Source organism: Bombina bombina, chromosome 1 (genome assembly GCF_027579735.1).
Source record: "Bombina bombina isolate aBomBom1 chromosome 1, aBomBom1.pri, whole genome shotgun sequence".
Taxonomy (NCBI): Eukaryota; Metazoa; Chordata; class Amphibia; order Anura; family Bombinatoridae; genus Bombina; species Bombina bombina.
The window spans coordinates 1,198,092,429-1,198,117,426 of NC_069499.1; the positions used below are offsets into that span (position 1 = coordinate 1,198,092,429).

At 40.8% G+C, this 24,998-nt stretch overlaps 1 protein-coding gene across 4 annotated transcripts in view; it reads right to left on the reverse strand.

Annotated features, from left to right (window-relative positions):
- The window catches only part of KAT7 (lysine acetyltransferase 7), a 292,481-nt gene that overhangs the window by 245,436 nt on the left and 22,047 nt on the right, over positions 1-24,998 (reverse strand). For all 4 annotated transcript variants that reach the window (XM_053700145.1, XM_053700141.1, XM_053700136.1 and 1 more), the window contains one exon: positions 20,893-20,991. In XM_053700145.1, coding sequence (XP_053556120.1) covers positions 20,893-20,991 — 99 coding nt within the window. The remainder of the gene's footprint in view (positions 1-20,892; positions 20,992-24,998) is intronic.

Genomic DNA, 24,998 nt, shown 5'->3' on the forward strand with positions numbered 1-24,998 from the left:
GGAACTATGTCCATTGCCGCTACCATCAAACCTATCACTTCCATGCACTGCGCTATGGAAGGAAGAGGAACGGAAGGAAGTATCCGACAAGAGTTTAGAAGTTTTGTTTTTCTGGTCTCTGTCAGAAAAATCCTCATTTCTAAGGAGTCTATTATTGTTCCCAAGAAGGGAACTCTTGTCGACGGAGATAGAGAACTCTTTTCCACGTTCACTTACCATCCGTGAGATCCGAGAAAGGCCAGGACTATGTCCGTGTGAGCCTTTGCTTGAGGAAGGGACGACGCTTGAATCAGAATGTCGTCCAAGTAAGGTACTACAGCAATGCCCCTTGGTCTTAGCACCGCCAGAAGGGACCCTAGTACCTTTGTGAAAATCCTTGGAACAGTGGCTAATCCGAAAGGAAGCGCCACGAACTGGTAATGCTTGTCCAGGAATGCGAACCTTAGGAACCGATGATGTTCCTTGTGGACAGGAATATGTAGATACGCATCCTTTAAATCCACCGTGGTCAAGAATTGACCTTCCTGGATGGAAGGATTGTTCAAATGGTTTCCATTTTGGACGATGGAACCTTGAGAAACTTGTTTAGGATCTTGAGATCTAAGATTGGTCTGAACGTTCCCTCTTTTTTGGGAACTACGAACAGATTGGAGTAGAACCCCATCCCTCGTTCTTTTAATGGAACAGGATGAATCACTTCCAGAAGATAACCTTGGAAGACTATTTCTAGCGCCCAAGGATCCAGAACATCTCTTGCCCAAGCCTGAGTGAAGAGAGAGAGTCTGTCCCCCACCAAATCCGGTCCCGGATCGGGGGCCCGCATCTCATGCTGTCTTGGGAGCAGTGGCAGGTTTCTTGGCCTGCTTTCCTTTGTTCCAGCCTTGCCTTGGTCTCCAGGCTGGATTGGCTTGAGAAGTATTACCCTCCTGCTTAGAGGACGTAGCACTTGGGGCTGGTCCGTTTCTGCGAAAGGGACGAAAATTAGGTTTATTTTTGGCCTTGAAAGACCTATTCTGAGGAAGGGCGTGGCCCTTGCCCCCAGTGATATCAGAGATAAACTCTTTCAAGTCAGGACCAAACAGTGTTTTCCCCTTGAAAGGAATGTCAAACAATTTGTTCTTGGAAGACGCATCCGCTGACCAAGATTTTAACCAAAGCGCTCTGCGCGCCACAATAGCAAACCCAGAATTTTTTGCCGCTAACCTAGCCAATTGCAAGGTGGCGTCTAGGGTGAAAGAATTAGCCAATTTAAGAGCACGAATTCTGTCCATAATCTCCTCATAAGAAGAAGAATTACTAATAATCGCCTTTTCTAGCTCATCGCACCAGAAACACGCGGCTGTAGTGACAGGGACAATGCATGCAATTGGTTGTAGAAGGTAACCTTGCTGAACAAACATCTTTTTTAGCAAACCTTCTAATTTTTTATCCATAGGATCTTGGAAAGCACAACTATCTTCTATGGGTATAGTGGTGCGCTTGTTTAGAGTAGAAACCGCCCCCTCGACCTTGGGGACTGTCTGCCATAAGTCCTTTCTGGGGTCGACTATAGGAAACAATTTTTTAAATATGGGGGGAGGTACGAAAGGTACACCGGGCCTGTCCCATTCTTTATTAACAATGTACGCCACCCGCTTGAGTATAGGAAAAGCTTCGGGGGGCCCCGGGGCCTCTAGGAACTTGTCCATTTTACATAGTGTTTCTGGAATGACCAGATAATCACAATCATCCAAATTGGATAACACCTCCTTAAGCAGAGCGCGGAGATGTTCCAACTTAAATTTAAAAGTAATCACATCAGGTTCAGCTTGTTGAGAAATTTTTCCTGAATCTGAAATTTCTCCCTCAGACAAAACCTCCCTGGCCCCCTCAGACTGGTGTAGGGGCCCTTCAGAAACAATATCATCAGCGTCCTCATGCTCTTCAGTATTTTCTAAAACAGAGCAGTCGCGCTTTCGCTGATAAGTGGGCATATTGGCTAAAATGTTTTGATAGAATTATCCATTACAGCCGTTAATTGTTGCATAGTAAGGAGTATTGGCGCGCTAGATGTACTAGGGGCCTCCTGTATGGGCAAAACTGGTGTAGACGAAGGAGGGGATGATGCAGTACCATGCTTACTCCCCTCACTTGAGGAATCATCTTGGGCATCATTTTTACTAAATTTTTTATGACATAAATCACATCTATTTAAATGAGAAGGAACCTTGGCTTCCCCACAGTCAGAACACAATCTATCTGGTAGTTCAGACATGTTAAACAGGCATAAACTTGATAACAAAGCACAAAAAACGTTTTAAAATAAAACCGTTACTGTCACTTTAAATTTTAAACTGAACACACTTTATTACTGCAATTGCGAAAAAGTATGAAGGAATTGTTCAAAATTCACCAAAATTTCACCACAGTGTCTTAAAGCCTTAAAAGTATTGCACACCAAATTTGGAAGCTTTAACCCTTAAAATAACGGAACCGGAGCCGTTTTTATATTTAACCCCTTTACAGTCCCTGGAATCTGCTTTGCTGAGACCCAACCAAGCCCAAAGGGGAATACGATACCAAATAATGCCTTCAGAAAGACTTTTCTATGTATCAGAGCTCCACACACATGCAGCTGCATGTCATGCTGTTCTCAAAAACAAGTGCGCCATACCGGCGCGAAAATGAGGCTCTGACTATGATTAGGGAAAGCCCCAATAGAATAAAGTGTCTAAAACAGTGCCTGCCGATATTATTTTACAAAAAATACCCAGATTAAATGATTCCTCAAGGCTAAATATGTGTAAATATGATCGATTTAGCCCAGAAAATGTCTACAGTCTTAATAAGCCCTTGTGAAGCCCTTATTTACTGTGTGAATAAAATGGCTTACCGGATCCCATAGGGAAAATGACAGCTTCCAGCATTACATCGTCTTGTTAGAATGTGTCATACCTCAAGCAGCAAAAGACTGCTCACTGTTCCCCCAACTGAAGTTAATTCCTCTCAACAGTCCTGTGTGGAACAGCCATGGATTTTAGTAACGGTTGCTAAAATCATTTTCCTCATACAAACAGAAATCTTCATCTCTTTTCTGTTTCAGAGTAAATAGTACATACCAGCACTATTTTAAAATAACAAACTCTTGATTGAATAATAAAAACTACAGTTAAACACTAAAAAACTCTAAGCCATCTCCGTGGAGATGTTGCCTGTACAACGGCAAAGAGAATGACTGGGGTAGGCGGAGCCTAGGAGGGATCATGTGACCAGCTTTGCTGGGCTCTTTGCCATTTCCTGTTGGGGAAGAGAATATCCCACAAGTAAGGATGACGCCGTGGACCGGACACACCTATGTTGGAGAAATCAAAGATAAATAGCAGCATCAAAACAATGGACACATATACACAAATATGGAAAAAAAAATTAAATGCACACTTTGTCCAGACTGATTAACACAGAGGAATTATACTTCAATGACACCCATTCCAATTCAATAAGGAGGGAAGAGGTAAGAGAACCTCAGTTAAAGCTGGTGGTTAAAGTAAGCACTCATTCCTGTTAAGCGTAAGTTAAAAAGCAAAACTTTAATAGGTAACTTTTAAAATGATTGGCTTAAAGATTAAGGTTAGTGCTATTTAAAGGGGTGGCACCCGGGCCTCTGTTTGTCCATAGCATTGAGAAAGGCTGATAGCACAGACGAAATTAGTTTGCTGCTCATTTTTTGTGCACTTAGTTGCATGTTTGTGGTTGTTGTTTTTTAAACTTTTTAGTCCATTTGTCCCTGTCACCTGAAGCCGAGGGAGCTGCCATCGGCCAGGAAACTGGGGGACAATTGTGACTTAGTTTTAAATGATGGTACTCTGTGGTATTTAGGCCGGTATTTTAAAAGTTACCTATTAAAGTTTTGCCTTTTAACTTACATTTAACGTACGCTTAACAGGAATGAGTGCTTACTTTAACCACCAGCTTTAACTGAGGTTCTCTTACCTCTTCCCTCCTTATTGATATTATAATTGGTGGCAAGCACCGGAACATTTACTAGTTCCATATATTCCTACATACACTTAACTAGTGCCAGTACTCTCACTCCTCTCCTATTATATGTACCCATTCCAATTCATCAGAATTTTATATAGGTTTAAAATTTGAATCAACTCCAATCCATGGGACAGACTTCATGAAAACAGCATTATTGCTTCTGTTTAATAAACTTTTTTGTATATGCTTATATGGAACACACATTTTTTATTTCATGATTCAGATAGAGCATACCATTTAAAATAACTTTACAATTTATTTTGATTATCTAATTTGTTTAGTCTTTGTATCCTTTGCTGAAAAGTATACCTAGGTAGGCTTAAAAGCTGCCGATTGGTGGCTGCACGTATATGCATCTTTTCACTGGCTTTCAGATAACTCTCAGTAGTGCTTTCCTGCTCCTTCATCAAAGATTAACAAGAGAATGAAACAAATTAGACAATGGGAGTGTTTTAAAATTGAATGATCTATCTGAAGAAAAAATATAATTTATGCTTACCTGATAAATTCTTTTGTTTCTTGGCAGTGAGATTCTAATACTTCACCTGGCCACCAGGTGGAGGCAGAGACACCACACAAAGCATTAAAGGGTTAGAAATTGATTCCCATGTGAAACGAATTAAACTATATTATTATAATTACTATGATAAATGTAGTAATTTAAAATAGTTTTTTTATTAAATTAAGCTTTCACATACCTTAATTTTAAAGGTTAAATTGTCATGAAATGTGTGATAATGACAGCCCTTAAAATGAGGCATGGCTCATATAATCCAGCATCCGCCCCCCATCCAATGGTAAAGCTGCTGGGCCCCTTAATTTAAATAATACATTCAGTCAGCATCGCATGCGCAGTACTGACGTTGAAGCACAGCTGTTCACAGCTTAGTTATCCTATTGGTTGAAGGGGCAGCTTCACACCGGAGACAGGGAACAATATAAACAGGTTCTATATTACTCACGTATGAGAGCTGTGCTGCAAGACTTTATAAGCTGCTTCTGTGCTACACTTTATCCCTGCTGCACTAAGGAGAGCAGCGTGTATACTAGAATTCTTCCCTGCCTGTGATTAAGTCCATATGTGTTTTAGACGTTAACTACGGCAGTGAGTTTGAGAGCTATGTTTATTTAACTGTCGGGCTCATCTTCCCCCCTCCCTCTGGCTGTGTTTGCTTTTATGTGGAAACGGAGCCCTCACCGTCACTAATCAAGCAAACACAGCCAGAGGGAGGGGGGAAGATGAGCCCGACAGTTAAATAAACATAGCTCTCAAACTCACTGCCGTAGTCAACGTCTAAAACACAGATGGACTTCATCACAGGCAGGGAAAAATTCTAGTATACATGCTGCTCTAATAAATGTCTCTTCCCCTCATTTGCAAGCAATGATTTGCACTCAATCCGTGACTCTCTTGATGCCGGTGTCAAAGAATTTATGCTTCTGTCAGGAGACCGGGGGCGAGTCTGCGCAGTGCGCATGTGTTGCTTATAAAATAGTTTTAATGCGCATGCGGGCCACCATGATGTTTCTACCTAGGTAGAACATCATAACAGGCCCCATATAATGCTTAGAAAATGGGTTTGGCGCAGTACTAAGTTTCAAATTCAAATTACAAAAAAAAGAAAGAAAACTTTACAAAGGTACCAATTGCAAATGTATTTATTATTTTAAGAAGTATTTAATAAGTTAAAAAAAAAAAATTTGGGTTTACTATCCCTTTAAACATGCCTCCCACTTTCCCTACCCTCTCAGTAGTTCAAGCCAAAGATAAAGAAAAGTAGGGAAAGATTAAAAGGGGTACAGAGGTGCCATAAGACTGCCGCCACTACAGTATTTCAGGGTGGGTTCGTGGACTCTCACTGCCAAGAAAGAATTTATCAGGTAAGCATAAATTATATTTTCATTCTAATGGCAGGGATAGTCCACAAATTAATTCATAACCTATGGGAAACCAATACCCAAGCTGTGGAGAAGAGTACTAGGCACCACTGCTTGAAGGACCTTTCTCCCAAAAGACACCTCTCAGCTGAGGCAAAAACATCAAATCTGTAAAATTTTGTAAAAGTATGTAATGAGGACCAAGTAGCAGCCATACATATCTGTTCCACTGAAACGTCATCCTTTATGTCCCAAGATGAAGACACCGCACGAGTTCCGCCCTGGAGATTGACATAGACCATTGTAGTTATGTTGTCTGATTAAAGTTGAATAAAAATGGATGGAACGCAACTGGGCCACGACTGAAGGAAGTTAAAAAGATGGCCCAGATGTTCACTTCCTCTGGACGCCAGGTACCCTGAGCTCTCATAGAACCCTACACAGTGCCCCAGCCTGTCAAACTCGCATCTGTTGTTAAAATCTCCCAGGATGGGTGCTAGAAGCACATGCTAGGAGAATGGGTTCCTGACAGCCACCAGAAGAGACACTCTCTCGTCTCTGGATCTAGAGATATTACCTGCGACGGGTATAGCGATTACCATTCCATTGCAAGAGCATACATAACTGTAGAGGTCTCAGATAATAGCAAGATGTTGTCCAAGTATAGAGCCACAGCAATCTCCTGTAGTATTACTACAGCAAGGAGGGCCCCCAAGAACTTTTGTAAAGCTCCTGGGAGCCGTAGCTAAACCAAATGGAAGAGATATTAACTGGTAATGCTTGTCCAGGCAAGCAAAGCATAGGTACTGGTAATTATCTATGTTAATTGGAATGGGAAGGATAAAGTCTGAATCTAACAGGGTTGAAATATAAAAACGCATGTATTTAAGTAATTATTGCACAACAATAAAGGAAATATTTTACAGAAGGGAAAAAAAAAAAAAAAATCTGAGTACTGAGATGCAAGGCCACAAAACTGCTAGGCTACATTGGGCCACTTAATACAGTTGAGTTATATCTATATATATTATTTGCATTAAATAGAATTATCATACAGGAGGTGTAAATAGATTATGCACTCCAAAATCTAACTGTGCAGGATAAGGAAACACAACCTTGTAGGATAAATACATATGATGCTACTACAGACTCTTCAAATACAAAGTCAAAATATAGCACAGCAATAAGGAACAGACTAATAGAACGAAAAACTACTCATTGTAAAGTACACATAAAGTCTAATAATGCAAAAGACTGAATGCAATATGTAAGTTACTGCAGCATCTACATATAGAGAGGACCATGTTGCCGCCTTGTAATTCTGTTCCACAGAAACTTCATTTTTGAAAGCCCCAGAAGAGGAGGAGAACACAGCCCTAGTGGAATGAGCCGTAATTATCTCAAAAGGCTTCTGTCCAGCAGTCTCATTAGCCAAACGAATCAAACTTCTCAACCAGCTTTCTGACCCTTACACTTTTCTGAGAAAACAAACACTTTTCTGAGAAAATCTTTAGTAGCTTGTAAGTAAAATTTTAGAGCCCACACAACATCCAAGTTATGCAAAAGACGTTCCTTTTGAGAAGGAGGATTAGGACAAAAGAAAGGAACAACAATTTCCTGATTAATGTTTCGATTCGATATTACCTTCGGGAGAAAACCCCAATTTAATACGAAGGGCCGCCTTATCAGCATGAAAAATAAAGTAGGGGGAATCATACTGCAGAGCTGAGAGCTCAGATACTCTGCGAGCGGAAGAAATGGCAATAAGAAACAGAAAACTTTCCAGAAAAACAGTTTATATCAAGAACATGCATTGGCTCAAATGGAGCCTGCAGCAAAACTTTAATAAATTAAGGCTCCACGGGGGAGCAACAGGTTTAAACACAGGCCTGATTCTAACTAGGGCCTGTACAAAGCCTTGAACATCTGGTAGGTCTGCCAGACGTTTGTGCAAAAGGATAGATAACCCAGAAATCTGACCCTTTAAAGCACTAACCGATAAACCCTTATCCAGTCCATCCTGAAGAAAGGACAAAATCCGGGGAATCCTCACCCGGCTCCAAGAGAATCCCTTAGATTCACACAAATAAAGCTATTTAGGCCATATCTTATGGTAAATCTTGCAAGCGACCTGCTTTTGAGCCTGAATCATAGTTTCAATGACCGCATCAGAAAAACCACGCTTAGACAGAACTAGTCGTTCAATCTCCAAGCAGTTTGCTTCAGAGAATCTAGGTTTGGATGGAAGAAAGGACCCTGAAGTAGAAGGTCTTTCCTCTGAGGTAGCCTCCAAGGAGGAAGAGATGACATCCTCACTAGATCCACGAACCAGACCCTGAGAGGTCATGCAGGAGCTATTAGGATCACCGAAGTTCTCTCCCGTTTGATATGAGCAATGACTCGTGGAAGGAGAGCAAACGGAGGAAACAGATAAGCCGGAGAAAACCTCAAAGGAACCGCTAGAGCATCTATCAAAACGACCCGAGAATCTTTTGACCTTGAACCGTAATTTGGAATCTTTGCGCTGTGGCGAGACGCCATTGGATCCAACTCCGAAACCCACCACTTGAGGGATATCTGAGAAAAATTCCGGATGGAGAGCCCACTCCCTAAGATGAAAGGTCTGTCTGCTCAGAAAAAGGAAATGTATGCTTACCTGATAAATTTGTTTCTTTTACAATATGACGAGTCCACAGATTTCATCCTTACTTGTGGGATTAAACCTCCTGTTAGCAGGAAGTGGCAAAGAGCACCACAGCAGAGCTTCGACCGAAGTTAGGAAGAGTAAGGAAAGGCCAAAGGTGTAGAGGCGACTGAAGTTTAATAAAAAATAAGTACACACCTGTCTTAGAAATGACAGGGTGGGCCATGGACTCTTCATATCGTAAAAGAAACAAAATTTATCAGGTAAGCATAAATTTAATTTTTTTTTTACAAGATATGACGAGTCCACGGATTTCATCCTTACTTGTGGAATAAAATACCAAAGCTACAGGACACGGATGAAATGGAGGGACAAGACAGGAGCCTAAACGGAAGGCACCACTGCTTGAATAACCTGTCTCCCAAAAACAGCTTCAGAAGAAGCAAAAGTATAAAAATTTGTCAAATTTGCAGCCTTGCAGATCTGTTCAACAGAAGCATCGTTTTTAAATGCCCATGAGGAAGCCACAGCCCTGATAGAATGAGACGTAATTCTTTCAGGAGGCTGCTGTCCCGCAGTCTCATATGCCAGACGGATGATACTCTTCAGCCAAAAAGAAAGAGGTAGCCGTAGCTTTCTGGCCCCTACGCTTTCCAGAAAAAAAAAAACAAATAATGAAGATGATTGAAATTCCTTAGTCACCTGCTAGTAAAACTTCAGGGCACGGACCACGTCTAAGTAATGCAACAGACGCTCCTTCTTAGAAGGGTTAGGACATAAAGAAGGAACAACAATTTTCTGATTAATATTCTTATTAGAAACAACCTTAGGAAGGAAACCAGGTTTGGTACGTAAAACCACCTTATCAGAATGGAAGATAAGGCGAGTCACATTGTAACGCTGAAAGCTCAGAAACTCTACGAGCAGAAGAAATAGCAACCAAAAATAAAACCTTCCAAGATAACAACTTAATATCTATGGAATGCATGGGTTCAAACGGAACCCCTTGAACATTAAGAACTAAATTCAAACTCCAGGGTGGAGCAATTGGTCTAAACACAGGCTTGATTCTGGTCAGAGCCTGGCAGATGTTCCAGACGTTGTCTTTTTGTCAAACGTTTGTGTAGTAAAAGTGACAAAGCAGAAATTTGTCCCTTTAATGAACTTGCTGATATCCCTTTCTCCAATCCTTCTTGGAGAAAAGACAGAATCCTGGGAATCCTAACTCTACTCCATGAGTAGCCCTTGGATTCGCACCAATAAAGATATTTACGCCATATCTTACGGTAGATCTTTCTAGTAACAGGCTTAAGTGCCTGAATCAAAGTATCAATGACCGAATCAGAGAACCCCCGCTTAGATAAAATCAAGCGTTCTATCTCCAAGCAGTCATTTGCAGAGAAACTAGATTCTGATGTTTGAAGGGTCCCTGAATGAGAAGGTCCTGCCTCGACGGAAGCTTCCACGGCGGCAGAGATGACATGTCCACTAGATTGACATACCAAGTCCTGCGAGGCCGCGCAGGCGCGATTAAAATTACTGAAGCCCTCTCCTGTTTGATCCGAGCAATCACCCGGGGAAGGAGAGCAAACTGAGGAAACACATAAGCTAGGTTGAACGACCAAGGCACTGCCAAGGCATCTATCAGTTCGGCCTGAGGATCCCTTGACCTGGATCCATATCTTGGGAGCTTGGCATTCTGACGAGATGCCATCAGATCCAATTCCGGTCTGCCCCATCTGAGTGCCAAAGACCTCCTAATGAAGTTCCCACTCCCCTGGATGAAACGTCTGTCTGCTTAAAAAGTCTGCTTCCCAGTTGTCCACTCCTGGGATGTAGATTGCTGACAGATAGCAAGAGTGAGCCTCCGCCCACCGAATTATCTTGGATACTTCTGTCATCGCTAAGGAACTCCTTGTTCCTCCCTGATGATTGATGTAAGCTACAGTCGTGATGTTGTCCGACTGAAAGCGGATAATTTGGCCGAAGCCAATTGAGGCCACGCCTGAAGCGCATTGATTATTGCTCTCAATTCCAGAATATTGATTGGCAGAAGAGACTCCGACTGAGTCCACACACCCTGAGCCTTCAGGGAATTCCAGACTGCACCCCAACGTAGTAGGCTGGCGTCCGTTGTCATTATCACCCATGAGGGTCTGCGGAAGCATGTCCCTTGGGACAGATGATCCGGCGACAACCACCAAAGAAGAGAGTCTCTTGTCTCCTGATCTATCTGAGGAGAAAAATTTGCATAATCTCCATTCCACTGCCTGAGCATGCTCAGTTGTAGTGGTCTGAGATGAAAACGAGCAAACGGAATGCTGTCCATTGCCGCCACCATCAATCCAATTACCTCCATGCACTAAGCCACTGATGGCCGAGGATTGGACTGAAGAGCTTGGCATGTATTCAGAATCTTTAACTTTCTGACCCCCGTCAAGAAAATTTTCATAGATATGGAATCTATTAGAGTTCCCAAGAAGGGAACCCTTGTCTGTGGAATTAATTATTTTTTTTCTAGATTCACCTTCCACTCGTGAGTCCTCAGAAAGGACAGAACCATGTCTGTATGAGACTTTGTCAGATGGTAAGACGCCTGGATCAGAATATCGTCCAGATAAGGCACCACTGCAATGCCCAGCGGCATGAGAACCGCCAGAAGTGACCCTAGAACCTTTGTGAAGATCCTGGGTGCTGTGGCCAACCCGAAAGGAAGAGCCACAAACTGAAAATGTTTGTCCAGAAAGGTAAACCTCAGGAACTGGTGATGATACTTGTGGATAGGAATATGAAGATATGCATCTTTCAAGTCCACGGTAGTCATATATTGACCCTCCTGGATCAACGGTAGAATTGTTCGAATAGTCTCCATCTTGAAGGATGGGACTCTGAGAAACTTGTTTAGACTTTTCAGATCTAAAATAGGTTGAAACGTGCCCTCTTTTTTGGGGACCACGAAAAGATTTGAGTAAAACCCCTGCCCCTGTTCCAGTATTGGAACGGGACAAATTACTCCCATAGTAGAGAGGTCTTTTACACAACGTAAGAACGCCTCTCTATTTATCTGGTCTACAGACAATCATGAAAGAAGAAACCTCCCCCTTGGGAGAGAATTTTTGAATTCCAGTTGATACCCTTGGGACACGATTTCCAGTGTCCAAGGATCCTGAACATCTCTTACCCAAGCCTGGGCAAAAAGAGAAAGTCTGCCCCCTACTACATCCGGTCCCGGATTGGGGGCCACCCCTTCATGCTGTCTTGGTAGCAGCAGCGGGCTTCTTGGGTTGTTTACCCTTGTTCCAAGCCTGGTTGGGTCTCCAGACGGACTTAGTCTGAGCGAAATTCCCTTCCTGTTTGGCAGAAGAAGAGGGGACTCCTTTAAAGTTCCGAAAGGAACAAAAATTATTTTGTTTACCCCTCAGTTTAGCAGTTCTATCCTGAGGTAGGAGATGACCCTTACCTCCTGTAATGTCAGAAATTATTTCTTTCAAGTCAGGCACGAATAGGGTTTTTCCTTTGAAAGGAATAGCCAAAAGCTTTGACTTAGATGACACATCAGCAGACCATGATTTTAACCATAACGCTCTACTCGCTAAAATGGAAAATCCGGCATTCTTAGCTGCCAATTTGGCAATCTGAAAGGCGGCATCTGTAATAAAAGAATTAGCCAGCTTAAGAGCCTTAATTCTATCTAAAATATCCTCTAAAAGAGTCTAAGTCTTAAGAGACTCTTCTAAGGCATCAAACCAGAAGGCCGCAGCAGTGGTAATTGGTACAATGCAGGCAGTCGGCTGTAAAAGGAAACCCTGATGAATAAACAACTTTTATATGAGACCCTCCATTTTCTTATCCATAGGGTCTTTGAAAGCACAACTGTCCTCAATAGGAATAGTTGTACGCTTAGCCAGGGTAGATATAGCTCCCTCCACCTTAGGGACGGTTTGCCAAGAGTCCCGAATAGTGTCAGATATGAGATACATCTACTTAAAATTAGGAGGTGGTGAGAACGGGATACCCGGTCTGTCTCATTCCCTCTTAATAACATCCGAAATTCTCTTAGAAACCAGAAAAACATCAGTGTAAGCAGGTACCTCTAAGTATTTGTCCATTTTACACAATTTCTCTGGTGGTACCACAATAGAGTCGCAGTCATCCAGTCGCTAAAACCTCCCGAAGTAATAGGCGGAGGTGTTCAAGCTTAAATCTAAAGGACATGACGCCCGAATCCGTCTGAGGTAACACACTTCCCGAATCGGAAAGTTCCCCCTCAGACAGAAGTTCCCTGACCCCCCAAATCAGATCCCTGTGAGGATACCTCGGAAATGGCCAACAAAGCATCAGAGGACTCAGTATTCAAATTGACTTCTGTCCTGCTACGTTTGCCCTGTAACACTGGCAACTTAGATAATACCTCTGTAAGGGTAGATGACATAACTGCAGCCATTTCCTGCAGAGTAAATTAAGTAGACGCGGTTGAAGAACCTGGCGTTGCTAGGTGGGCGTTAAAGGTTGTGACGCTTGGGAAGAATTTGGCGGCATACCCCGATTCTCCTCAGACTGAGAATCATCCTTAGACACACTTTCCTTAAATAAAATCTGCTCTTTACATTGTTAAGGCCCTTTCAGTACATGAGGGACAAAAAGTAAGAGGGGGGTTCCACAGTGGCATCTAAAACACATAGAACAAGTAGTTTCCTCAAGTTCAGACATGTTAAACAGACTAGCAACAGCAATAAGTCGTTCTTTACTTGATATATTGTACTCTGAAGTCAAAACATATATTAAAAAATATTTGAAACAAAAAGTGTACTGCACCTTTAAATAATAAAAGCGCAACAATATTTCTGTCATTAGACAAAAAGATGTTTTCAGCAATAAAAATCGCCCCTATGTGCCCAAATTAGCTTAACTATATTGCACGACTTGTTAGGATATATTATATATCAAATTATAATAAATTTGTCAGATTTATCATATAGATCTGATGTATTATCAAATTTGGCCCCTGCAGAGCTGTGGCGCCTACCTGCCCCCAGATCACACTGAAGGAACGTTCTCTGAGCCTCTCTATCTTCTAAGATTATCAAACAGAGCTAAGCCCCACCGGAGCCTCAGGATCTTGCTACCGATCACACTGCGCGTCTGAGCTCACGAAAATAGGCCACGCCCACCGTGGGCGTAACTCCTAGCCTACCGAGACCGCATGGGTAGAGAGAAAAAACAAACATGTCGGTCCTCCATATATAAGTCATGTGCCCCACAACATACACACTCTGCGCAATAAGCGCCTCTCAGTACAAAACATATCCTGTCAAGTCAGCACCGTATAATGAAAGTCTAACCGCATCTCCCAGCGTCAGCCCACATAATAAATTTAAAGTGACATACCAACACACTATTAAATAATCAAAATAACAGGGAATTCCAGGTACACCATTTTCCTATAGTGCATACTGATTACCCCTCCCCAGCTAGGGAATATTGTCAGCCTGTTCTGATGTAACAAGTCTCCCCAGAAACAAAATGACTCAACATACCTCAATGCTGCTTGTAGCGTGACATCGTTCTCCACACTGAAGATTTTTATTTACACTACCTTCAGCTGCTCTGTGGAAACCAGTATGGATCTTAGATAACGTTTGCTAAGATCATCAACATCAGGGCAGAAAAATAAAATGTCTCCACTATACTTGGGAAGGTATAGACTGACAATTTCTCCCTGAGAAAAATAGTACTCACTGGCACCATTTCAAAATACTGTAAAAAACTTCTTGATTGAAGAATCTAAACTAACACCTCACTTTACCTCTTCCTATCACTGACACGGGCAAAGAGAATGACTGGGGGGGAGGGAAGGGAGGAGCTATATATACAGCTCTGCTGTGGTGCTCTTTGCCACTTTCTGCTAACAGGAGGTTTAATCCCACAAGGATGAAATCCATGGACTCGTCATATCTTGTAAAAGAAATTTGCTTCCCAGTTGTCCACTCCTGGAATGGGGATGGCAGATAGACAATAGTGGGCTTCCGCCCTTTGAAGAATGCGGGACACCTCCTTTATGGCTAAGGAACTCAGAGTCCCTCCCTGGTGGTTGATGTAAGTCACTGAGGCGATGTCTGATTGGAATCTGATAAACTGGATCGACAGTTGAGGCCACGCCAATAGGGCATTGAAGATAGCTCTCAACTCCAAGATGTTTATGGGTAGAGAGGACTTTCAAGACCACAGGCCCTGAGCCTTTAGAGGGCCCCAAACAGCTCCCCCAGCCTGACAGGCTGGCGTCTGTGGTCACAATTTCCCAGGAAGGTTTTTAGAAAGCAAGTGCCCCGAGACAGATGTTCCTGTGACACCCACCCCGAGAGTCTCTTGATAGAGGGTCCAGATTTATCCTCTGAGAAAAATCCGAATGATCTCAGTTCCATTGACGGAGCATACAAAGCTGCAGCAGTCGTACAAAAGGAATGCTGTCCATAGATGCCATCATCAGATCAATCCACCTCCATGCATTGAGCCACAGATGGACAAAAAGCAGACTTGAGAGAAAGGCCAGAAGCAAGACTCACATCTTCTGACCTCCATCAGAAAAATCTTCATGGACAGGGAATCTATTAGAGTCCCTAGGAAAAGCACTTTGGTAAATGGAACAAGAGAACTTTTCTCCAAATTTACCTTCCACCCATGATAACGTAGAAAAGACAACAGCATCTCTGTATGAGATTGGGCTAGTTGAAAAGATGACGCCTGAACCAGGATGTCGTCTAGATAAGGCGCTACAGCAATTCCCTGGGATCTGATCACAGCCAAAAGTACCCCCAGAACCTTTGTGAATATTCTGGGAGCCGTGGACAGACCAAATGGAAGTGCAACAAATTGGAAGTGCTTGTCCAGAAATGCAAACCTCAGATACTGATGGTGTTCCCTGAGAATGGGAACATGAAGGTATGCGTCCTTCAGGTCTAGGATCGCCATAAACTATCCGTCCTGTACCAAAGGAAGAATGAAACAAATAGTTTCCATCTTGAAGGATGGAACCCTGAGGAATTTGTTGACACTTGAGGTCTAGAATGGGCAGAAAAGTTCCCTCTTTTTTGGGAACCACAAATAGATTTAAATAGAATCCTTGACCCTGTTCTGCTAGAGGGACAGGAATAATAACTCACAGACAGTATAGGTCTTTTACACAGTTTAAGAAGGTCTCCTTTATTTGGTTTGAGGACAGTCTTGACAGGAGAAATCTGCCCTTTGGAGGGCAAGACTTGAATCCCATTCTGTAACCCTGGGATACTATGTCCACGGACCAAGGGTCTGGGACTCGTGTATCCAGGCTTTGATGAAAAAGAGAAAGTCTGCCACTCACCAGATCAACACTGGAATCGGGGGTTGAACCTTCATGCTGATTTTGAGTCAGCAGGCGGCTTCTTGTTTTGTTTTTCCTTGTTCCAGGGCTGGTTAGATTTTCAAGAAGATCTGAGTTAATCTTGTTTAGAAGGAGGAGGACTTTGTCCCTTAAAGTTACGAAAGGAACACAAATTAGGGGTCTGACGACCTCTAAGTCTGTTTTTCTTGTCCTGAGGTAGGAAAGATCCCTTTCCACCTGTAATCTTTGAAATGATCTCTGCCAGACCAGGCCCAAGCAGAGTTTTTCCCTTGTAAGGTAAAGCCAAAAGCTTGGCCTTAGAAGAGATATCGGCCGACCAAGATTTTAACCAGAGAGCCCTGCGGGCTAGAACCGTGAAGCTAGACATCTTAACTCCCAGCCAAATTATCTGCATATTGGCATCACAGATAAAGGTATTAGCCAATTTGAGAGCTTTGATCCTATCTTGGATCTCCTCTACTGTAGTTTCCTGTGTAATAAGATCAATGCATTGCACCAATAAGATGCAGCTCCCAAAACCGTAGCAATACTCGCTGCTGGTTGCCACTGTAACCCTTGATGGATATACATCTTTTTTAAGTAAGCCTCTAGCTTCTTGTCCATTGGGTCCTTAAAAGAGCAACTATCCTCTATAGGAATGGTAGTTCTCTTGGCAAGAGTAGAAATAGCCCCTTCTACTTTAGGAACAGTGCGCCATGAGTCACGAATAGAGTCGGCAACAGGAAACATCTTCTTAAAAACAGGGAAAGGGGAAAAAGGAATCCCTGGCTTATCTCATTCCTGAGCAATAATTTCAGACATCTTCCTTGGGACAGGAAAAACCTCCTCAGAAGATGGGGAATCAGACTCTATCCAATTTAGAAGACTTTGTGGGGTTGACAGCAACCAAAGGTTCAGAGTCGTCTAAAGTAGCTAGAACCTCCTTCAATAGTAACCGGAGGTGTTCAAGCTTAAATCTAAAATTAACCTCTTCAGATTGTCTGCTAAAGTGTCAGATCTCACCTTCAGAAGCTACTGAAGTATTCTCCTCATCAGACATCTGAGCAAAAGTGGCTAATGCAGTCCTAGAGTCAGAAACCTTAGTATCAGGTAAATGTTAAGATTTTCTCTTACGCTTACCTAATGCAGGGAAAGCTGACAAAGCCACAATTACTGCAGAAGAAACCTGAGCAGCAAAATCCCCAGGTAAATAAACACCCCCAGGTGGATGGCAGGACACAGAAGGCACAGTATGAGAAACAATTAAGGCTTGGGACGTCTGAGGAGAAAGCTGAGGCATGTCACGCACATCAGAATCCTGAGAGACACTTGCCTCAGAAGGGAGAATTTTTTCTGTGCATTTTAAAGTTTTAGCTAAACAGGATGAACAAAACTGCATAGGTAGGGCAATCTGGTTGTCTAAACAAAGCAAACATCTATCCATACAAATAGTTTGATCCTGATCTGTATCCATAGTCTAGAATAACAGTCCCACAAGCAATGTGCAAATATAGAATTTTAATGCAAAAATAAACTTCAATCCTTCAGGGGAAGAAAAAAAAAAAAAAAGTAATAAATTTTAATTAGTAAATATCGATTTTAAGTTTAACTTTAAAAAATCTGCCTCAGATACCTGAAGCTCCTAAAGGCCAGAAAAGAAAAAAAAAAGTCCCACTAGTAAGAGAAAACTCTCTCAAAGTGATTTCCTCCTCCCTCCTCTGGGGATCCGGTGAGCTGATTAACAATACTCGATTCAGAAAATATCCAAGCACTAACTCTATAACCGCTCTGTAAAAGCGGAAGTGCGGTCTCAGAAAAACTGAGACATCAATTTACACCACTCTAAAAAGAGCGTGAAAAACTGCATTTTAAAATACGGCTAAGGTATTAAAACTGTTAAACTGAATATATGTTAATCTGGTAGCCCAATAATGTCAAATAAAAAAGTAAGCATCTAACCTAGAAGCGTAATCAAATGGGAGGTAACCAATAAAGAACTCCTTTACTGTTAACCCCTAAACTCCCCTGACCAAGTGAAACTCCTCATATGAACTGACCTTACTCATACTAATAAAAATATCCAAGTGCCATGTCCTTAATATGACTCCTTAACTAATAAGGAGTATTAAGTCCCAAATGAAGGGTCTGAAAAGAGGATTAACCTCCTAAGTACTATCCTTCTGTATCTAGAAGGCAAAAGCACTTGCCTTAGATCCAATTACATGATAGATTCTGTAGTTAGGTGTGGCAGGCGCTTCACTCCCTGTCATAAACCTGTAGGAAAAGAAAGAACAGAGTAACCAACTCTGGCTTTCTGCAGAGGGGTAGCAGTGTGTTAAAAGTAAAGCAAAGACTTCCTCGTCGCCTTTCAACTGCTAAAAGCCACCACTACTCTTACTCAAGAGATTGACATGGACACAGCTAGACCCCAATCCTTGCTTGCAGGGAAAAGTACCCATAAAAGGATTAGAATCTTCAGACACCAACTTCGCACAACCTTCGTTGACAGAGGCAAAGAGAATGACTGGGGATTATGGGTAAGACAGTTACACTTAACAGCTTTGCTGGGGTGCTCTTTGCCTCCTCCTGCTGGCCAGGAGTTGAATATCCCACTAGTAATTGGAATGACGTTGTGGATTTTCAATGTCAGAATCCACAGATATGTAGGAAAAAGTGATGCAATAATAAGTAACAAAATAATAGAAACTATTTTCATTATAAAAGCAAAAGGAGAGGAGCGTGTGCCGAAAACTGTCCTGTGGCAGGAAGTACCGATTACCCGCGCACCGCTACAGGACAGATAGAAATGGTGCAGCTGAGCACAGACACTCATGAGGCATTAGTAATGAGAAGCGTCTGCTTTAAACATCGCGTTCCGGTATATCCTAACATCTAGAGAAAGACCGGAGTGGTACTGTAGCAGTGATCCGTATAAGCAGATCCTGGAGCTCTCATAGACAGCAAGGAAGAGGATCAGTCAGAAATCCTACTCCGGGTTCACAAAGGCACTAGCCACACTAGAACCAGAGCGAGCTCCAGGAGTCCCCAATGTGGAAGGCAACTAGCCTCCTCGCCTTAAAGGGACAGTCTACACCAGAATATTTATGGTTTTAAAAGATAGATAATCCCTTTATTACCCATTCCCTAGTTTTGCATAACCAACACAGTTATATTAATACTCTTTACCTATGTGATTATCTTGTATCTAAGCCTCTGCAAACTGCCCCATATTTCAGCCAATCAGTGCTGGCTCCTAGGAACTCCACGTGCATGAGCACAGTGTTATCTATTTGAAACACATGAACTAACAACCTCTAGTGGTGAAAAACTGTCAAAATTCCCTGAGATAAGAAGCGGCCTTCAAGGGCTTAGAAATAAGCATATGAACCTCCTAGGTTTAGCTTTCAACTAAGAATACCAAAAGAACAATGCAAAATTGGTGATTGATGTAAATTTGAAAATTGTTTAAAATAACATGCCATTTCTGAATAATGAAAGTTTTTTGGGACTAGACTATCCATTTAACACTGCCTCTTGCAGATTGTCCCATGCAGTCTAGTTATACTGCAGATTAAAGATTCCCCCCCCCCCTTTTCTGGAAGGGTCCCTGTATCTATGGCTATTTTGTAGACTTGTGTTCATGCCATAAGAATGTTTAGCCAAGATAGTCCCCCTCATGGAGAAGATCCTTGGAATTTATGGCCCTTTTGATAGCCTTGTTTGCAATTTGACTAATCCCCTATCTTTTTAGGCAACAAGCCATGAGAATGGGGAAATTAAAACAAGACTTACCCAGCTTCTTGCATCCTGAAGGAGTCCTGTAACACAGAGGAAAATCAGTGTAACTAACACTGTTTGTCAAAGATAGGGAGAATAGCAACACAACACTGGTGGAGGCATGGAAACTTCCCTGTGACATCCAGAAGCCAACATACACCAAAACTCTACTAAGAGAATGACATGGCTTACTGCCCTCTCTTGCAGGAAACAATCCATTGAGGACATTAAAAAAAAGAATCTTCAGCAGACCACCCCTCTCTGACTACCTCCATGAAACGAGGCAAATAACTACTGGGAGGGTAGAGTAAGTGGGATGGATATTTAATGCTTTTTATTTGGGGTGTCTTTGCCTCCTCATGGTTGCCAGGTGAATTATCTCCCATAGGTTATCAATGAATTTGTGGACTTTCATTGCCATTAGAAAGAAATTTTGGGTTTCATGTGCATTTAATGATCATCAGAATGCATTTATGGTTACTTAATTCACATGTAAATATTAAAAGAGTTAAAACCCATTTTTTTCCCCATTTCATGATTCAGATTGAGCAAACAATTTTAAATAACTTTCCAATTTACTTTTATCAAATTAGCTTCATTCTCTTGGTATCCTTTGTTAAAGAAGCAGCAATGCACTACTGTGAGCTAGCTGAACACATCTAGTTGGCCAATCACAAGAGACAAATGTGTGCAGGCACCAATCAGCAGCAAGCTACCACTAGTGTAGGACATTTTATTTTAACAAGGGATATCAAAAGAACGAAGCACGTCTGGTGAGCCAATGATAAGAGACATAAAATGTGCAGCCACCAACCAGCACCTAGCTTCCAGTAGTGCATTGCTGCTCTTGAGCCTTCCTATGTATTCTTTTCAACAAAACATATCAAGAGAATGAAGCAAATAGGTAATAAATACTGCAAACAAACAAAAGGCATCACCAATACTGAATGAATCAGCAGTTTTTACTTTCATATTAACCGTGTACATTTCTGTATAAAAAAAAAAAAAAAAAAAAAAAAAAACAAAAGAAGAACTTTGAAACATTTGATTAATTGTTTTTCATAAATTTAAAAAAATTGCTCTTTTGTTAAAGCATTTATGAAATTTTACGGATTTAAAAACAGCAGATCATCTGATAGACTGGAATAGGGAAGCAGATAATAGATCTTATACGGCTCGGTATTGATTCTACAACACAATTAATTCTATATTATACCATATATTTTTCTTTCTGCTCCTTTGTTAAACCAGAGTTCCTCTTCTTCCTTAACTCAGTCACCTTCTCTTTGTACCTCAGCTGGCGTTCAGTGGGAGCCTGCAAAAACATAGCACAATCAGTTTTATTTCTCAAATGTCAGCTGACCTTAAACTAGAATTATAAAAGCTAGAATAAATTTCTGTAGTACCCTCACTTCTAAACTAGGTATTCTATCCCTTTTAGAGAAATGTGATTGTTTTGTTACAGTGGAATGTCAGAAAAAGTTATATTAAAAATAAAAAAATGAAATTTGGTTGAAAAGGGAAGCCCCACAGATGTTTAAATGAAAATTACAGTTAATATGTCTCTATACAGGACAGTCTTTTATTGGTATCAGAACAGAAAGTTAAGAATTACGGTTTCCAATTATACGCATCCATGCACATTAGTGAATAGTAGTTTTAGAAGTCAGTATGGTTAAAGGGACAGTAAAGTCAAAATTAATTTTAAACAACTTTCCAGTCACTTTTGTTATCAGAATTGCTTTGTGCTCAATGTGTCCTTTGTTGAAGAGTAAATCTAGGCAGGCTTCTAGGAACTCAGGAGTGTGTATGTGTCTTCAGAACTTTATGACAGCAGTGTTTTGCAATACAGTTTCTAAAGACACATGCACATTCCTGATCTCCTATGAGCCTACCTGGGTTTACACTTCAACAAATGAAACAAATAGAACAAAGAGCATAAAGCAAATTTGTAAATGTAAGTAAACTGGAAAGTGGTTTAAAATTGTATGCTCTATCCGAACCATGAAAGTTTAAAGGACCACTACATACAGTAGAATTGAAAAAATTGACAAAAACACAATAAAGACAATGCAATAGCACTTTGAATTTGAAACAAGCAGTAGAATATAGTATGGCTAATTTCCCTCTATCTGTATCATGTTACAGCCATAGACCAATCACAAAATGTGTATATGCTCAGCATGAGCTGGAGCCTCAGAAAGTATGCATATAAAAAGAAAGTGTGTTTTGATAATGAAGTATATTGGTAAGGTGTTTTTTTTTTTTTTATTAAAATCAGAATCTTTATCTGAATCATGAAACTTTTTTTACTTTAATGTCACTTTAACTTTACTGTCCCTTTAATCTAATATTTTCTATTATATAATTTTCTGCTATCCAAAGCACAAATTTTGCTTTTCCTATACCTTTAATATTGGCTACAAATTGTAGTAAGCTGGTCAATAAAATCAGCCAATATTATAAATGCATGGGAAATTGCTACTTTAGTTTTTTTTGTTTTTTTAAAATAGCTGGTTTTGCTCACTTAAACCACTACCCGAGTATCGTTTAAAGAGAAAGGTGAGAACGGATGTCCATTGAATGCTCAGCCCACATGTTCTTGAGAACCATGGGTTGCGACTTCATTGGGGGGGGGGGAAAACCCAGCTATTTAAAATATAAAAATAAACATAAAGGCTACATGTAAGGCTACAATTTTAGCCAATATTAAAAAAAGGGATATAAAACACAAAAAAGTTTTCTTTAATAATTCAGATAGTGCATGCAATTTTTAGAAACTTTCTAATTTACTCCAATTATCAATTTTTCTTTGTCCTCTTATTTTAAAAGCAGGAATGTAAGTTTAGGAGCCGGTCCATTTTTTGTTCAGCACTTGAGTAGTGCTTGCAGATTGGCAGCATCCTCCAATCGTTGGGTGCCCCCTTTGGCGCCCAGCTTGTGGGGCACACACTGATTGGAGGAAGCCGGATTCATCATCGATATGCTCAATACAGAAGAAGATGTGGGCGGAGGATCACCGGTATTGTTTACCGTAACGAAATGGTAAGTATTTAATAAAAAAAAAAAAAAAAAAAAAAAAAAAAAAAAGTGTCTTTGTAAAGTTTAATGACAAAATGCCCAAAATTTTTAAGATTAGTTTTAGATACTGGGCTTTAAATAATTAAACTTTACAATCACTTTGAGAAAGCATTACAATACAGTGCACATTTAAAAAAAAAAATAAAAAAAAAAAAAAAAAAAAAAAATCTATATTTTGTCCTACGCTTCCTATAAACCAAAAAAAGCATAGCTTAGATTTAAAAATGATGCAAATTGCCTAATCTGATTTGCAGGTTACAGAGTTTGCTTTTTGGCCTCATAGGACTCATGAGACAAATGCAAGAGGTGTTTCAAACTAAGTCAGGATTGGACCCAAGGTTCAAATTTACAATTTTATTACATTTACAGAATGGAAACAAAAGATCTGTAATAGGATTAATATTCTTGAAGGTGTTAAGTAAATAAGTCACAGGGAACCCGGGGGAGGGGGAGATAAAAACAAACACAAAAAAAAAAAAAACTCACCCAACAAGGTGGAATATAGACAGGGTTATTTTCCTAATATTAACCATATAGGAATGGACTGGAGTTATTTCATAAGTTTTAGAAGTAAACAAGCAATGCAGCAAAGCAACGGGAAAAGCCCATAGAAGGTTTAGTAGTATTAGAAGATATATTTGCATCAGAAAGGAGAAGTACTAATGCCACTTTATAGCTCACTAGAAGACCATAACAATCATTGAAAGATTTACCTTAAAGGGACAGTGAAGAAAAATGAAACAGTTATGAGTCAGATAGGGGATTTCAATTTAAACAACTTTTCAAATTACTTTTATCATCAAATTTGCTTTGTTGTCTTGGTATTCTTTGTTGAAAGCTAAACCTGGGGTTGCTCACATGCTAATTTCTAAACTCGAGGATTATTAATAGAACAGTGTTGGTTATGCAAAACTGGGGAATGGAAAATTGATTATCTTTCTTAAACAAATTCTGGAATAGACTGTCCCTTTAATTTAAGCAAACTACAAAATGTGCTATGAAATTATAAACAGTCCACGACATTTGTACTGTATTGATGAATAGTAAAATATTTTTTCGGGGAAAAAACAAAATTTATGCTTACCTGATAAATATATTTATTTCTTGACACGATGAGTCCATGGATCATCTAATTACTAATGGGAATATCACTCCTGCCCAGCAGGAGGCGGCAAAGAACACCACAGCTCCCCTCCCACCCCAGTCATTCGACCGAAGTAAAGGAGAGAAAGGAAGCAACAAGGTGCAGAGGTGTCTGAAGTTTATAACATTAACCAACAACCTGTCTTAACAGGGCGGGCCGTGAACTCATTGTGTCAAGAAAGAAATCAAATAAGCATAATTTTTTTTTTCTTTCTAAATGACATAAGTCCACGGATCATCTAATAACTAATGGGAATCAATATCAAAGCTAGAGTACACAGATGATAAGGGAGGGACAAGACAGGGAACCTAAACGGAAGGCACCACTGCTTGAAGAACCTTTCTCCCAAAAGCGGCCTCAGTCGAGGCAAAAGTGTAAAATTTATAGAATCTTGAAAAAAAAAAAAGTGTGGAGAGAGGACCAAGTTGCAGTCTTGCAAATCTGTTCCACCGAAGCTTCATTTTTGAATGCCCATGAGGAAGTAACAGCCCTCGTGGAATGAGCCGTAACTCTCTCTGGAGGTTGCTGTCCAGCAGTTTCATAGGCAAAACGATATGATACTCTTCAGCCACAAAGAGAGAGAAGTAGCCGTAGCTTTCAGACCCTTATGCTTTCCTGAGAAAGCCACAAATAAGGCAGAAGATTGACGGAAATTCTTAGTCACCTGTAAATAGAATTTCAGTGCATGAACCACGTCCAGATTGTGCAAAAGTCGCTCCTTCTTAGTAGAAGGATTAGGGCACAAGGAAGGAACAACAATCTCCTGATTAATGTTCCGGAAAAGAAACCACTTTAAGTAGAAAAAGTAATTTTGTACGCAAAACCACCTTATCCGTATGAAAAATAAGGTAAGGAGACTCACACTGTAATGCCGAGAGCTCTGACACTCTACGAGCAGAAGAAATAGCGACAAGAAACAAAACTTTCGAAGATAACAACTTAATATCTAAGGAATGCATAGGCTCAAACAGAGCCCCTTGAAGAACCTTAAGAACTAAATTAAGACTCCATGGAGGAGTAACTGGTTTAAACACGGGCCTGATCCTGACCAAGGCCTGACAAAACGATTGCACATCTGGTACGTCCGCTAGACGTAT